Raw genomic sequence first — 16689 nt, 5'->3', positions numbered from 1 at the left:
CAAGTTCCTCTGCGCTATATAGCCTCCATACATGCAACCACTCCACTCGCACTATGATAAAAGAAGTCATCAGAGCTCTCGTTAACTAGACCGTCTGCAGGCGAGGCTTCGACTTCAAGCGAGAGAAGGAGACCTCGGATCAAAAGAGGAGCCAAATGAGCGGGGTCGCTGATTCATTCATGCAGCTGCATTGAGACCAAGGCCAACAGGCGTATCATACACTGAAAGAGGGCTGCTATTCAGAGCGCAGGTGTGAACTATGTGGCACATTCCGCCATATAATGCGGAGGTTGTTAGAAATCCGTGTTCGGGCCTATACGGGTTACTAGGGGGCTGATTGGCATTGGAGGGCGCGCACTCATCCATGGAAGTAAAATAACTTAGTTTCCTGAAATATGTGCATGGCGGTAATCCATGGAGAAGGAGGAGGAGGGTCGCTGATTTTGTTTTTTCCAGGGTCTAGGATAGTGGGGTTCACATGTGTGCCTGCACAAAAGCTACAGCAGGGGTGTCACCTGGATTACAGTTCATTTAGCTTGAGAGGTTGTCATTAATCTTTACGACGGAACCTCGTGGTACAGCCAAATTCGAGTAAAAATATTCAATATTCATGACAAGCTTGATGGCTGCATTTAACTTGTGGGTGTGCGTAATTTGCCTTCTGACCTCCCTCCCTGCGCACGCCATGGAAGTCTAATAAACAAAGTGGTGTTCTCCTTCAAGAAGGAAAAATGCAATAAGAAAATATAGATAATAAAATGGTAAAGGGGTGAAATTCCTGTGTTTATCTGTAGACCTTATAATAAAGGATTCAAAAAAATGAATGACCCATGCTTGTGTTCAGTGTTTCCAGAGGTCTGCTCCTGCCTGGTGGCTCTGTATATTGCACCTGTCCCCCCAGCCCTCTCCTCTTTATCCTCCATGCCAATTTCGGCCACTTCATTCCTGATAATTATGACCTGGTTGGTGGTGGAGGTGCTGATGGTGGTGTCGGAGCGTGGGGTGAGCGTGGAGGAAAAGAAGGGGGAGGTGGGAGGCAGGGAAGGAGGGTGAGTGAGGCTTTTACTCCTAGACTGCTAATCCCCCTATTAAAAGGGCTTTGTTCAATAATGCCGGACAATTTCCGGAAGTAGGATTACCGCCTCCATTATTTTTTTTACAAAGAAATGATATTTCACACTCAAATGAGCCTCAGGATGCAGCGGTGGCGGCGGTGAGAGGCCGAGCAAGAGCTGAAATGGATTCATTTTCTTTTTGTTGCACTTTGGCAGCTCAAGCCCTCCCCCTTCCTTCTCGCTTTCTTTAGTTTTATTTTTCTTTCTTTAAAGCATCTCTTCTGTAATTAAAGTGAATATGTATTTCCTGCGCAAATCCGCCATCACCTTCCTGTGTGGGGCTTTTGGAGTGGACATGGCATCCGTGCAGTGCAGCTCTCTCTCCCTCCTCCTCCCCCTCTGTCTTTACGCACACGCACCCACACACCTTTTCTTGATTCTTGACCCCACGGCTGATATCAGATCAGACGCTGTCACGTTGTCACTCAGCTGAAGGCAGGGGGAGGCCCCGAGGAGTGAACCCACCGGGATCGGTTGTTAAAAAGATCCCCTCTTACGCTGCTATAACTGCAGCCTGCGGTATCCAGTGTCTGCGCGCCGGGGATTGAACTTTTACAATCAAGCAAACAGTCGTCACATTTTATCTGCTGCGGTAAAAGCTCGCCTGTTCCCTCAGCACTTTATGTACTAAAGTCGTTTGGATCCAACCAAACCCCTTCTAATCCCGCTCGTGCCAGTTCGGTTTCTGACTGAAGACTGCGTGTTTATATTTGGTCAAAGTCATAAATTACTGTGCGCAAAGGTCACTAAGCTTCTGCAGCTCCGGAGCATTTTTTTTCCTTTTCCTCCAAATGAATTCACGACCACTTTTGTTTTACTTCCTGGCTGCGGTAAAGATCAAATTCAGAAATACTTTGGCTTAAAAAATGCAGTGTGCGCCATTCCTAATTGACGCACACTGCGGACCTTTCTGTTTTAACGCTCTCCCCCCTCACTCTTTTCTTTTTCTTTCTTTCTTCTTCTTCTGACGAAACAACGCTTTAAGTGTTGCTTATCCTTCACTCTCAGCGCTGAATGGAAAATGTTTTTACGCGACTCAGTTAGTTCTTGTCCATTTTGACGGCTGGAACTAAAAGCTTTAGACGGCCCAATAGAGAGGAGCCCAACAAATCGGTGACAAAAGGCTTTCCGTGTCATCAACGTTGTTCAGACGACCCAGAAGAATCCCTCTGATATTAACTTCCACTTCAAAGACTCCCACTTTCAATTGAGATCCAACTATCTTGTTGTTTTCCTTCTTCCTTTCTCTCCTCCTTTCCCCCCTTTTACGCACAAGAGCTGGTGCCAAAAGAGGCATCATCATCTTCTTCTATTTGGCTGCTTTAGTGTTTATTCTCTGCTTTCAGCTGGGCCTCTTCCACAGAGCAAACTGTCATGCACTTAACCAAACTCTATAAACGCACGGGAAGAGTTGTAGCCTTGTTGTTTCCACCCACTTTCTGCCTCAGTGTGCGCCGGTGTGGAGTCAAATCCACCTCTCAGGCGAAAGTTTTCCAAGTACAACAAAGCTCTTAAGCTTTTCTTTAAAAAATGATTTAGCTGTTTATTAAAAGTAGCACATTTTATTTAAATTTAAACTCCTGAAAAAAATATATCTGCACGTTCAAAGCTGAAATAATTAATGCACGCGTCTATTGCTGGAATGTGCACTAATCATGATATACAGCTTGGTTCCACAGGACATGTTTCATGTATTGAGGCTAAAATATGATTATTGTTAATTTTATCCATTGAGCAGCTCGGGCCCTGTTGCAATGCGAGTCTATTATGGTGTGGGACAACTGCGTTTCAGGGGCTTCCCCTTTGATTGTCGTAAAGTAGGCCCGGAGCAAAAGAATATATTTTTCTTCTTTATACTGCCCTCGTCTCCAGTATAAAGGACGTAGATTACCGTTTCCGACCCCATGGGAAGCAAATATTACATTCTTTAGAGCGCGCTTTTCAGTCCGCGGACTTGGCCCCATATCATTTGAGTTTGACTTGGCTATTGCTATAGAAATCTTAATTCACCATGAGGATTCACCGTCGTGAAAAAAAAATGGCTCTTTGTGCGCGACGCTCTTTGAAGTCTGGATCAGAATATTGTTGCCTTTCATCAACCTCTGCCCACGTCTGCATCAAACCCCAGCTCAGCAGAGAAAGTAAGACTTTACACAAACGGAGCACGATTTAAAACACACAACCCCTTATTTTTTATTCAACCACGAAACACTTTGTAAAGTAAAAAAAGTTTAAATGTTATATTTAAAGACCTGTTACCGAATATATTTCTTTGGATTTTAGCGGTTTTATCTGCACCTGGAAAACTGATTTTTTTACTGGAATTTTCCTGCGCGTAAAAAGAAGCAACAGTTCCTTTTTTCTTTTTTTCTTTTTATGGAAATAATATTTGTAAAGCCATGCCCCTTTAAAGTGACATACGAGACATATTGCACATCTTCCCAATTTTTTACGATACTTAAATTTTATGAACCCCAAATGGCTCAGCAGCGTTCTCACGTTTTTGTCATACAAGATTTATTCAAAATACTCACAAATTACAAGGCAATTCGGTGCGCATTTTGAGTGCCACTCGATTTGAGATATTCAAAAGAGGAACAAAAACAAAACAAAAAAGTTGACGACAATGATACAAAAATCACAAAATGCCCACTTTGATAAAACATTTAGAATTTCACGGTTGTATATCAAATACTGCAGGCGTATGAAACAGTTGAGCCTCTGCACAGACGGGGGAGGGGAAATGCTGTAAACATAAAACGTTTGTACAAATAACTGCAGAAAGACACTGCTCTGAAACAGACCCTTACAAAAAGACTATCAACATCAACACATCGAAACTTACAAAATTTACAAATGTACAGGTTTTTTTGCCCGAATTGAAACATGCACTTTGGTTCGATAATACAAAAAAATTCCCTCGATATCGGATTGAAAAATAAATAAAAGCATATTGAAGTCAGAAACTCGAATTTACAAAATAATTTTACACCAACATGCCTAGCCTACAATAAAGTACCACATAGTCTAACGGATTTACACGACTCCCCCCTCCACAAGTGGACCAGTGGGCCGGCAGGGCGTAATAGCTGAGGTTTGAAAATATATTCTTTTACTGTGCCTGGAAATTAGCACGTCTTTAACGTTTACACATTTTCCTTCCAATGTGGTTAAAATGCGTCTCTTGGCTCTGGGTGTCTGTTTGGTGGTTCATCCAGAAATCAAAGGGAGGGGTGGGAGGGGGGACCAGTGGGCCTTCAACAGGCGTACAGGCACCGAAGCCAAACCATTTACAATAGTTAAGCTTGTGAAAATGTGTTCTTGTCACCTCTGCAGCGGTGGTTTAGGAGTCCGAGGTGCGTTAAAACGCGTCCCTGGGTTCTGGGTTCCTGTAAGGTGGCTCGTCTGTGGGGTCGGGTGTGGAGGGCCCGCTGGGTGGTGTCTGGGCGCCGCTGGCACCTGAGCTGTGGCACACGTACCATTCGCTTAAATTCGCCGGTTGGGAAGCCCCCACCGGCTCCGACAGCACCGAGGAGCCTCCTGGCTCCCGGCCCAGGTCTGAGGAGGGGGAGACCAGGGACGGGGTGGACGACTCGTAGCCCGAGCTGGGAGGGGGGGACTTGCAGTGCACCTTCATGTGTTTCCTCAGGGAGCTGGGGTGCGTGTAGGACTTATCGCAGCCTCTCACTTTGCAGTTGTAGGGCTTATCGCTGGTGTGGACGTGGGAGTGCTTTTTCCGGTCGCTGCTGTTGGCGAAGCGTCTGTCGCAGCCGTCAAACTCACATTTGAAGGGCTTTTCACCTGTTAACAGTGATGGTGACACAATGAGATGCAAATCAACGAATTAAAAAAATTAAAAACGTTGCCATTCGTGCTCATTATAATGCATGATTTGAGGTATTCATTTTATTGTCCTCACCATTTCTAGCAGCCTCAGTACTTTATATAAATCTATAATGTTTTAACACACTTACAATGTGTGTGACCTCAATTTATGTGCTTGGAATAAACTGAGCAACACGTATCCAAGTATCTGCCACTAAAAAAATAAAAGGTATATATAAAAAATACTGCAAAAATATATTTTACGCATGCGCAATTACAGCCACTGTGAGGAGCCCTTTTTTCTCGATTTCTCACATTTAATCTTGAAAACACACACGTTGTGTGTATTTACAGTAAACACACACTCGTGCACTTGCACTTTTTAAAAGTCTGCCTCCTCGGACAGACCCTGACACGAGCCTCAGTCTGGTGTAAACATGGTTGAACCCCCACCGCCCTGGGTCTGTACCTGGCGTCTGCACGCATCAAGACATACGTCAAAACAGACGAGCCATGAGCACTGCAGGCAGAGGAGGCCGGAACCCAACTGAAAATAATGCTAAATGAAAGTATCGCCACAGACAGGCTTCACCCCACTGTGTGCTAACGCAGCCTGTCTGCTGTTGGACTCACGCATGTGGACTGGCTCTAATTCTGTGTCTTAATAACAAGTATTTCTACCTGATTATGACAAGGCAGAAAAGAAAAAAAAAGACAATCTGAATAAATTACACGGGAAATCATCCACTGCTGATTTTTTTTTTTTTTCTCCTGCGATTAAAGCTTTTGAGAATATGTAATTGCCTCTGTCTAATTACACTTGCTGGTTGAATATCAATTTGACCTTCAGCTGTTGGGCTGAGAGAGCCAATCAAGGATATTAGTGTAGTACAAGAAACCGTCGAGGAGCAGACCCCAGGGGCAGCCCCAGTCATAACCACACTTTCGGATAGGTTTTAAACATGATACCAAAGGACCAGGCCCCTTGGGAGTCAACACACAGAAATAATTTAACAGATTTGTACTTAGGTAATGTGAGCAAATTATATGAATAATACATAGGGTGCAGAAATGGAGTGGAGGGGGGGAGTGACATGCAGCCACATAGGGGAAAAGGAACAGGGGAACGCATCATTGTGTTAATTTACAAGTCTGACTCGACATTTCGAGGCCTTTCTCTTTCCCTCCCCTATCTCCACAGCGCGTCACTGCAGGGTCACAGAGCCAAGCGGCCATATTGCGCCGTTCTATGTTGTTTTTTTTAATGCCAAATCAGCTGCATGATTCCAGCTGCATTGTCCACACGTCAGTCACGACAGAGGCGCAGGCAGCTCAGCCAACCTGCTGCTGAATTATCAGAACCGTCTGCACTTGTCAACTTGTTGCAGGGGTTAAACAAAAACAAGTGCTGCCATAATAATGCTTTTGGAAAATGAAGTCAATACAAGAATCCAAAATGTTTGATTACACTTTTTGGAAAACAAAACAATCCAAATCCTTGCAGCTTTGAAGCAATAAACCCAAACAAATACTGTCATTAATATAAATATCAGTATTGCTGCTGCTACAATAGAGGAACATACACAGAAGTACTGACCACAAAGAGCAACAAGTGGCTGGAATAAGTGCAAAAATAAAAACATCACCACCACATCATCATTAACAGTTAATGGATGTGAAGATGCACCACTCCAACTTTGCTGCCAGTCACGTCTGGCATGCACTGAGCTACTTGGACAAGAGGCTGACGTGGGCCTCAGTCTTTGTGCTGTGGTGTGGACAAGCGGTCGAACCGTCAAAACGCCTGAGTGAGCCGTACCGTAATCCCCCCAAAACCTCCACCTCAGGGAAACTTGCGAGACCTGATGCAGCTCACAACAAACAGGTGGCCGCGTTATAGCTGTTGCGCCCTCATCTACCAGCAGGCACGGATTGATTAATTGCTCATCAGAGGACATTTTTAATGCGTAAAACCATTAAAAAAACCAGTAAAAGATCATATTTTTAGATAATCTGAAAAAATATGCTTACTATTTCTCACTTATCTGGACAGTGTGGCTGAATGGTTTGATTTCAACATGCAATTTAAATATTTTTCTATCAAGGTGCATTCACAACATTTCATTCTGTAAATTCAACTACTGACCTGTGTGCGTCCTTTTGTGGATCTTTAGATTCTCGGACCTCGCGAACACTTTCCCACAGCCAGGGAACGGGCATGGAAACGGTTTCTCCCCGGTGTGCACTCGAATGTGATTTACAAGTTTGTACTTGGCTTTAAATGGTTTGCCTTCCCTCGGACACTCTTCCCAAAAACATATATGGTTCGCCTGCTCCGGTCCTCCGACGTGCTCCACCGTCACATGCGTTACGAGTTCGTGCATGGTGCTGTAAGTTTTCGAGCAAAGTTTCTTCGGCGCGTGCTCTGGCTCCAGCCACTTGCAGATCAGCTCTTGCTTTATCGGCTGCCTCATGTAGCGGAAAAAGGCACCGGCTCCGTGGTGGTGGTGGTGGTGAGCGCTCAGATTCATGTTCAGATTCAGACCACCGTAGCCATGCAACGGCGAGGCGGAGAACGGATCAGCCCTGGAGCTTGCCACTTGACTCAAGTGATCAGACCTAACGTACATTTCTCCAGGTAGTCCTAACCTTATTTGTCCACTCAACGCTTGGCCACCCGGTGATCCGCTAGAAGACTGGTCGTGGTGGAGTCCGGAGAAGAGGGTATGGTTCCCAGCGTCAGGGTGATGACCATAGTGTCCGGGATAGCTACCTGTTGTTGAGACAAACATTCCGTGGTGAGACGCTGAACCAGCAGTCTGGTCGGTCAGCACTGGCATGGCTTGAGCCGTCAGATCTCTCCGGATGAGGAAATCCCTACCTGCGGATAAAGCCTGGGCCGTGTGAGACATAGAATAAGGGACCGATGTCGCCTGAACCGGGCCAAAAGCTCCCGTTTGACTGGAGACCACTTCACTGTGGCCTGCCATATGATGATTGTGGTGGTGGTGATGGTGGTGGGGATAATGATGGGCTGGGCTGATTTTGAGGGCCGCGGAGTGCCCCATGTGTTCTGGCCCGAATGGACTCGGCCCCAGGCGGGGTTCCGCAGTAATCTCCCCAGGGTGCGAGTGAGCCATTGAGTGTGGATGGCTGCTGAACCCCGGGAAGCCTGTCACGCTCTGAGGGGTATGGTGGTGATGATGGTGATGGTGGTGAGCCCCTGCCAAGTCAACTAATCTCAGCGCCGTGTTCCGTTTGGAAAACGTAGGGTCCATCACGGGGCTTCCCAAAGCATCCACGCTCATTACTTCCTAATTTTAGAATAACTTGACAGCAGGCAAAATAATAATGATGATGACAAATATATTTTAATCGCAATGAAAAATAAAGAAAAAAAAAAAACTTTATGAAGTTAATTCTATCTGCAGACTACATGGAATCCCATTCGGTTGAGAGGCAGCAGCAGGACGCTTTGATACTGAATAGAGATTCATGGTAGGCGCTGCAGCCCGTGGAGCTAAACAATCACCCTGCGCTCTAATTGGTCAGAGCTTGGTGATTGACGTCACCAGTGACAGTTTCCAACGTGAAGAAAAATGTCTTAGTGACAGCAAGCAGCCAGCGCGCCTGCGCAGTGCCTCGGGCAACGCTTGAGAAAAATAGTTGTTATGCAAAGGTTATTGTACGATAAAACTCGTAAAAAGTTGATCCAGAAATATAGTCCTCTCTCCTTTGTTGCAGCGAACAAAGAGTGCGCGGCTATGAAACAGCAATTTCCCCACTTTGATTATGCGATCACAAAACAGACTGTCTCGCAGGAGTATGCATATTGTCCCTATAAGAGTTGTAAGGATCATAAATAAAGCGGTGATATCTTAATTCTGCCCCGCAACGTATGCAGATCAACTTTACGCACAGATTACGCACAGCTTTACGCACGCTAAAGATCGGCGTGAGCGGAGAAAAGCTTGTCAACTTAAGCAAAGGAAAAGTCCACGTGGGACTTAACAATAGTCCGGAGTATATCGCATTAATATGCGCTTTGATAAATACCCACATTTACATATCCAGCCGTTTGCCCTTCAGCGCGTGCTACAGTATCGACTCCGTGCTCTGCTCGATAGCATCCGTGTGTGTGGGAAGAGGGAGTCGGTCCGAGCTGCTTCCATTGTCGCGAGGAAAAAATGTAATGGACGGGACCTGTTGTTATGATCCGGGGTAATTTTGCTTTAGACCCAGGACGGCAGCACATGAGGGTCAAAGGAGGTGGTGCCGTTGCAGACTAAAGTCCAAAATAAAAGCGTGTGTACTGTAAGTATCGGTTACTACCATCTTATCCTTAAAAAGTATAAAACGTAACCTGAGCGATTGTGTTCGGCTTTTATGTGAATGCTTAGGAGGTGGATTTGAATAGTTATCCATTATAACCACATGCCGTACATTTTTATAAATCATCCACTACTCACTGATGGTTATTTTTACTGTTGACTTTGCCTTTTTTTAAACAATTAACAGACTAACTGGAATATTTAAAAAAAAATCTAATATGTTGTCATTAAAATGTTGAGTAGTGTTTTAGGATGTTACAGTAAATGTAAATGTAGTCTGCAGCAACGTGGACACTGTCTCTGCTACAACATGCATGACTGCAATTTACTTGTATATCACATTTAAGTAGTTTTAAATATGTTTCCAGTGTAATCCTGGTAATAATCTGATAATTATTAGGTATTACTTTATTATTTGAATTTTTTTAGGTGTGTCACGTGTACTGAAACTAAACTGTGACCCAGAAAGTCATATATATATTTTTTCTGAATGTGTGGTTTAAGCGCCTAATCCTTAAAAATACAAATATTTAGTGCTTGTAGTTACCATAGAGAAGTTCCTTTTCAGAGCTGATCACTTTATTAAGTGTTTAATTAGTGTTATCTGACTTCTGCAGCGAGTATAAGTAATTAATGAAGGCTGTAAGACAACAGTCTAAATTTATTGTGACAGTCGCTCGTCAGTGTTTGACCCCATTCACACGTTTTAAAATTCATTGATAGAAAATCAACAACATGTCAACTTGTGTTTCTTTTTTATTAAATGTGCACTTTTCAGATATAACAAAAACAATTCTCTGAAAATGCTGAATTAAAGACACTTTGGGACTTTGCTAAATATTAGTTTCTATCACAGAATAGTTAGACGTGCATTCCTCTTTGGCTCTTTCTCTAAATTAATTCGTCAAAATCTCTGCTGACAGCGTCATATCGAGCACGTTAGAAATTGAGTCAATATTTTGAAACATGACGGGTCCAAAAGATGTTTATTAAATAGCCTTTACGCTTGGGCTCCGCGAGGCTCACAGCTGTAGCCTTCAGAGGCACCACAGCACCGGCGTAATGCAAAACTTTGAAGAGCTATTTCTGGTCCAAGTTATGCGCACTCACTCTTGGAGACATGTAAGCAGTGGGACTGTAAGATATGAAACAAGAAAAAAGCTGAATGTTGCAGGAAGGTCTCGTAAAACGCTGCTTTTGCTGCCTTGGCTCGGTTTCCTTTCACTGTAAATCCCAAATAGCTCCTGGTAGCCATTTTAAATTTTACAGTACGACTCCAACACATTAGAGTCATGGCACTAAACTGTTATTGGCCCTTTAATTAGAACGCATCTTTTAAGCATCAGAATTAAATATGTTACAGTCATTTTGAGGCACACGAGAAACTTAAAGTGCGTTTGTAAAGTTATGTCTTGTTCCAGAAAATATTTTTCTTGGCACAGTTTCTAATTTCACCTTGATGGTTGCAAGTCTGACTTTATGATCCTCCCCAGTCCTGACTCTCCCTTCTTGGAATGATATACTTACCGTTTTCCACCTGTTGAAAGATCCCTCCAGATTTTGTAAAGCAGAGTGGTGGGCGACCTAAAACTTCGGATCAACTTGTGGGTCTACTTGTTAAGTTGAGAACAACAAAACTTCCTCCCTCTCCCTGGACTCCCCAGACTGACTTGGGGAATGCCTCGCAGAAACTAGCCTAGTAGCCAAGAAGATATTTTAATGGTTCGCATGGCACGTCTGTGCATGTGGCTTTGAACTCCAGCAGCCGGAGGTTCCTGCAGAGAGCGCCGCAAATCCCACTTGATAACTTCGACAACCCACAACGTTTTACACACAGGCTATACATCACTGGCCTGCAAAAATGAGTAAGTTGCACAAGCGCACAGGCCAAACCGTGATGGATACATTAGAATAGTGGAGGCTCCAACTCAAATACTGGCCTATATGTATCCAAGGTAGCCTTTATGATGGGGTTCTGGTGAGCAAAATTATGTGGAAAATCTAAAGCGCAGATGTTGCACCGCGGTGAGCGCCAGTGGATGCAGGGACAGTGTTGTGTTGGAGGGAGGCAGGACCGCAAAACACGCAAAATGCGCACAAGAGTCAGGCGACAGAAAAACCATGTGGATTCCTATGGAAGTGAAAGGGGGGTGGGGGGGAGTTGGTAATAGCAGGCTTTTAAAGAGAGAGGGATGAGAGTGGACTCAGTTAATGTCAAACATCAGGGCTTCACATGGGCTTGAAAATATGTCAAAATCTACCTGAATACCTGTAACTGATATGTGATGGATACATACATACATAGATGTATGAGATTATGAGATTATGAGATATTAGATAGATAGATAGATAGATAGATAGATAGATAGATAGATAGATAGATAGATAGATAGATAGATAGATAGATAGATAGATAGATAGATAGATAGATAGATAGATAGATAGATAGATAGATAGATAGATAGGGGACAATTTGACACGTGTGGTTTTATAAACTCGCCGCGGTACACGGCTGCAGAACGTGCTCCGACTTCCTACGAGCCCAACTGTTGTGCTGTGTTCCTCGACTTTTGTTTTTGCGGTTATTCAGCCTTTTAACCAAATTCCCAGTCAGCAATCTCACAATATCTGGGATTGATGATGCGCAGAGGCCAATAGAAGCGTGGGCCCTGCACCGTGGATTGTTATTTGGTGAGTGCATGTTATTGGGGGGAAAGGCGCTCCGCCAATGGGAGCGCATCTCCGCGGCCACATGACTACCCCCCTCCTCTCCCATTCATCAGGGCTGGACTGTGTTGTCTTTTCAATTCATTTATCTGCAGGAATGATTGCGACTATCAGTCTAGAGCTCACCGCCTGACTGAGGAGGTGAAAGTTGCGCCACAGGAAGATAAACCGCAAAAGACAATATTGCATGCATACATGATTTTGCGTGTGCATCGGATGAGCGGTATAGGGGAATTCCTCGCGTCGTAGAAAGTAAACAGGAAAGCGGTGGATTTGAGAGTTTGCTCAGTCGAGTGAGGTCCAAGAGATAGAGAGAGGGGGAGGAAGAATATCTGCGCGTGATTTTTTTACTTCTGCTCTCAGTCGTCTCGGCGAGTCTAGACTGAAGATGCTCTTGGACGCAGGACCGCAGTATCCCACCATAGGAGTCACTACTTTCGGCTCCTCACGGCATCACTCAACAGGCGAAGTCACAGAGAGAGAAGTGGCGTTGGGGATAAATCCGTTCGCGGATGGGATGGGCGCCTTCAAAATAAACCACAGCTCCCACGATATCGGCTCCGGACAGACGGCGTTTTCCACCCAGGCGCCCGGCTACGCTGCAGCCGCCCTGGGACACCATCACCACCCGACCCACGTTGGCTCTTACTCCACGGCGGCGTACAACTCCACCAGGGACTTTCTCTTCAGAAATCGGGGTTTCGGGGACGCCGCCGGGGCGCAGCACAGTTTGTTCGCCTCTGGAAGTTTCGCAGGGCCACATGGACACTCAGATGCGGCGGGGCACCTGCTCTTCCCGGGGCTCCACGAGCAGGCGGCGAGCCATGCGTCCTCCAACGTGGTCAACAGCCAGATGCGGCTGGGCTTCTCGGGGGACATGTACGGACGCGCCGACCAGTACGGCCACGTTACGAGCCCGCGGTCCGACCACTACGCCTCCACCCAGCTGCACGGCTACGGCCCCATGAACATGAATATGGCCGCGCACCACGGAGCCGGGGCCTTCTTTCGATACATGAGGCAGCCGATCAAGCAAGAGCTCATCTGCAAGTGGATCGAGCCGGAGCAGCTGACGAACCCCAAAAAGTCGTGCAACAAAACTTTTAGCACGATGCACGAGCTGGTGACCCATCTGACCGTGGAGCATGTGGGGGGACCCGAGCAGACCAACCACATCTGCTTCTGGGAGGACTGTCCAAGAGAGGGGAAGCCGTTCAAAGCCAAATACAAACTTGTGAATCATATCAGAGTACACACGGGAGAAAAGCCTTTCCCCTGTCCGTTCCCCGGCTGTGGCAAAGTATTTGCCCGATCGGAAAATCTAAAAATTCACAAAAGGACTCACACCGGTAAGATCCGTGCAGATCCGGTCGTTTTTGTTTTACTGCTCAAATCCATGCTGACAATATCCCGGACTAAAGTATGCATGCGATCCGGGTTATTATTTAGTGGGCAGCTGGAGTCCCTTCACTGGCATGTGATTCAGTGCAGGTGTCGACAGAAAATATTTCATAGGCTTTATTTTTATAGTCTTTTTATTCTGTGCGTAAAATCTGATTTGTGTAAAATATTGTGGTTGAATTACCTGAATTTACTCGTAAGCATAAGTGGGTAAAGTCAAATTAATTACAGAAGAATATTTATTTAAATGAAGCAAAATGTCAAATTGAAAAGCTGTCTATATATTTTATCTTAATATTGTTAATTTCCTATTTTAAAATGTTAAAATGTGTAACCAAAATAATGTGTATTATTGAGTTTTTTTTTAACCAGTCTAACGGTGCAATGTTGTGTTTTCCTTCAGGGGAGAAGCCTTTTAAGTGTGAGTTTGAGGGCTGCGACAGGAGATTTGCAAACAGCAGTGACCGCAAGAAACACATGCACGTCCACACGTCGGACAAACCGTATCTGTGCAAAATGTGCGACAAGTCCTACACACACCCCAGCTCCCTCCGAAAACACATGAAGGTAAAAAAAATAATCCCTCCATTCCTTTTTTAATTATTCCCACTCTTCTCCTGTTTGAGTAACATTCTGAAATGTATTATTTAATATGTGAAATGTGCAGATATTGTAATTATTTATATTGTGGTGGAGCCGTAGTAGAAGAGATTGCATGTTTTGTTTTTTTTTGTTTCCTTTTTAAAGAAATAGAGAAGGATAAGTTAATTTGCTTTGACACTTTCTTTCTGTCTTGTCCTCCAACCGACAAATCAGATTAAGATCTTAATGAGAATAATGTTTTGGTTGAGCTTTGTTGCCGTCAGATTAGGAGTTTTAATTTGTTTTGATGAATTTCCCATGTCTCGTGTTTGCACCAGACGGCATGGTTTACCCTTTTTCCCTTTTTCCTTCTTTCCCTCTTTCTTTCTTTCTCCTAAACAACGTGTTTCTCATTACTGAAGGTCCACGAATCCACCAATCCGGCCTCGCAGCCGTCTCCAGCGGCCAGCTCGGGCTACGAGTCGTCCACACCTCCCACCATCGTCTCCCCGTCCACAGAGAACCAGAGCAGCAGCAGCTCCATATCACCAGCAGCCTCGGCAGTGCACCACACAGCCAGCCACAGCGCGCTGTCGTCAAATTTCAATGAATGGTACGTGTAAATATTTTTGAGAAACACAGAAAAGAAAGGAAAAGAGGGAGAGAGAAACTGCAGAATTTTAAAAAAGAAAAATGAGAAAAACTGCTTGGAATCAAAGTCAGCCAGTGAAACGTGGACTGAGAAGAGGCCCAGACGATCAATTTAAAGGCAGTGACAGAATGCATGGACTAAAGAGGAGGCATGGACAGCCACCAAGTTTTACTTCTTTCCTCTCCCCCACACACACACAAAACCCACAGTATTTCTTTTGAGTCTTTTATTTTTTACCGAGAGACTGCTCACACAAGCATGCGATCTGCGAGGCCTGAATTTTTCTTTTTTGTACATAAAAGGATTTCACCAAGTTTTGGGGGAAATGAAAATGTTAATATTTTATTTTGTAAATAGTTCTATCACAGTTTAAGGGAAATTTGTGAAGAAGAGAAAGAAAAAAAAATGTGGTCCCTTGATATATTGGAGAAATGAGATGGCTCTAAGAATATTTGCGATGAATAGACTTCATTGAAGAGAATGTTATAGTTGTGTACCAAATGTGAATTATCCAGTATTACTACAGTCTACACGTCGACCTTAACCGACTCTTAGTATTAATGTGCTTTTGTAGCCTATCCAGTGCAACATTTTCGTCCAAGGTCCAGTTTGAGTAGCACAGTATCATTGTTGTTATTTAATGTCATGTCGATAAATCGTGTAGTGAAAGCCTGAAAACTCCGTGTCAATCTGTTTATGTACGTGATAAATATACAAAAAAAAAAAATCTCTGTCAATTTATTTGTCTGAAAGGAAGTATTATTACATGTAAGTAGCTCAATTTTCCATATTTATCCGCATGTAAAGGACCGGTTAACATGTTAGAAAAATGGTCGGTATTTATGGAGAAATGCGCTCGTATGTAAAATTTAGTTTACAAAAAAAATGTTTGGATACATTTCGTACTATATTAAAGAATTAAAAAAAATACCAGAATGCAATGCGTTGGGAGGTTATTGGTTTCATTAGCGTTGGAGCTTGGTGTCAACATGAGTGTGGAAACATACTGGTTTCTTCTTTATGCATAGGATGAAATAGGATAACGTGCTGCAGAGTAAAACTCCTCAGCATTTGGCGCAGTTTAGATGGAACACGCGGTGCACGTTGGATTGCACAAATCATTTTGGGATGTTTGCAGAGTGTGTGCATGCTTTTGCAAGTGTGTGTGTGTGAGGCTGCAGGTCGTTTAAAGCGACCACATAGAAGGTTGCCTGTTCCAAACGCACGGTCACAACTTTCCTGACAGTCGTAACGAGTAAATCCCCCCCACCCCACCCCCTTCCCTGCTCCATGCTGCATCTTCTGTTTATTCAAAATTAACATCCAACACTTTGCCCTCCAGTGATGTGCAAATTAAATCGATTAATCACGGGCGTTTGTTTCCTGGGTGTAAAACCAGAGTTTAGATTACTTAATTGTTCGGGAATCTAATTTTCAAATCTAATTTATTTTAACTCCGTAGTTTATTTTTGAATTTTTTTTTTTTTTTCGGGGGGCGGTGGGATTTCTGTAGATTTGTGCAGAGCTGAGCAGTCAGTGTGGCCCCCTCATTGTTCCTGGGCTGCAGCTTGCTTGACCGCCCCATTAGGCAGAGATCACATCAGCAGCCGCCAGTGATCATGGTTAACACTGCCAGTGTGCACGGAGCCACGATCTGTCAGTCTGCAGCTTTGTCACCACACACACACACACACACACACACACACACAGAGACACACATGCATACATACACACACATACACACAAGCAACTTTAATCTTAAAAACAAAACACACGCAGAAGCAGCAGATGAGAGGAGTGTGTGTGTGTGTGTGTGTGTGTGTGTGTGTGTGTGTGTGTGTGTGTGTGTGTGTGTGTGTGTGTGTGTGTGTGTGTGTGTGTGTGTGGCTGCGCGTGCAAGTGTGCGCTTTTATCAGCCCAAAATAAAAACATCCACGACTCCCATCATCCTAGATGATTTGCCGGAATGTATTGAAATGTATTCATATTTTCTTTTCACGGACTATTAAATTTGGAGATAAATGGAGGATGGTAATAAAATGACTTTTTCGACTCT

At 44.3% G+C, this 16689-nt stretch overlaps 2 protein-coding genes across 4 annotated transcripts; one reads left to right on the top strand and one right to left on the bottom strand.

The window, feature by feature from the left end:
• Positions 1 to 4347: 4347 nt before the first annotated feature.
• Positions 4348 to 9147, bottom strand: zic4 (zic family member 4). Of its 2 annotated transcripts, XM_035142975.2 has the most exons (3): positions 7822 to 9147; positions 7087 to 7713; positions 4348 to 4916 (listed from the first exon to the last, which is right to left on the bottom strand). In XM_035142975.2, the coding sequence occupies exons 1-3, from the start codon at positions 8246 to 8248 to the stop codon at positions 4477 to 4479; spliced, it is 1494 nt and encodes a 497-aa protein (XP_034998866.1). In that variant the 5' UTR covers positions 8249 to 9147; the 3' UTR covers positions 4348 to 4476. The 2 variants fall into 2 exon arrangements, with proteins under 2 accessions (XP_034998866.1, XP_034998865.1); XM_035142974.2 differs by having other exon boundaries at positions 7087 to 9147.
• Positions 9148 to 11940: 2793 nt separating this feature from the next.
• On the top strand, positions 11941 to 15571 carry zic1 (zic family member 1 (odd-paired homolog, Drosophila)). Of its 2 annotated transcripts, none has more exons than XM_035142976.1 (3): positions 11941 to 13347; positions 13803 to 13966; positions 14401 to 15571. In XM_035142976.1, the coding sequence occupies exons 1-3, from the start codon at positions 12387 to 12389 to the stop codon at positions 14602 to 14604; spliced, it is 1329 nt and encodes a 442-aa protein (XP_034998867.1). In that variant the 5' UTR covers positions 11941 to 12386; the 3' UTR covers positions 14605 to 15571. The 2 variants fall into 2 exon arrangements, with proteins under 2 accessions (XP_034998867.1, XP_034998868.1); XM_035142977.2 differs by having other exon boundaries at positions 11960 to 13347; positions 14404 to 15571.
• Positions 15572 to 16689: the final 1118 nt, after the last annotated feature.

The sequence above is a fragment of the Hippoglossus stenolepis genome, chromosome 19 (assembly GCF_022539355.2).
Source record: "Hippoglossus stenolepis isolate QCI-W04-F060 chromosome 19, HSTE1.2, whole genome shotgun sequence".
NCBI lineage: Eukaryota > Metazoa > Chordata > Actinopteri > Pleuronectiformes > Pleuronectidae > Hippoglossus > Hippoglossus stenolepis.
Note: the sequence above shows the minus strand (reverse complement) of the source record. Positions and strands in the feature narration are given on the sequence as shown.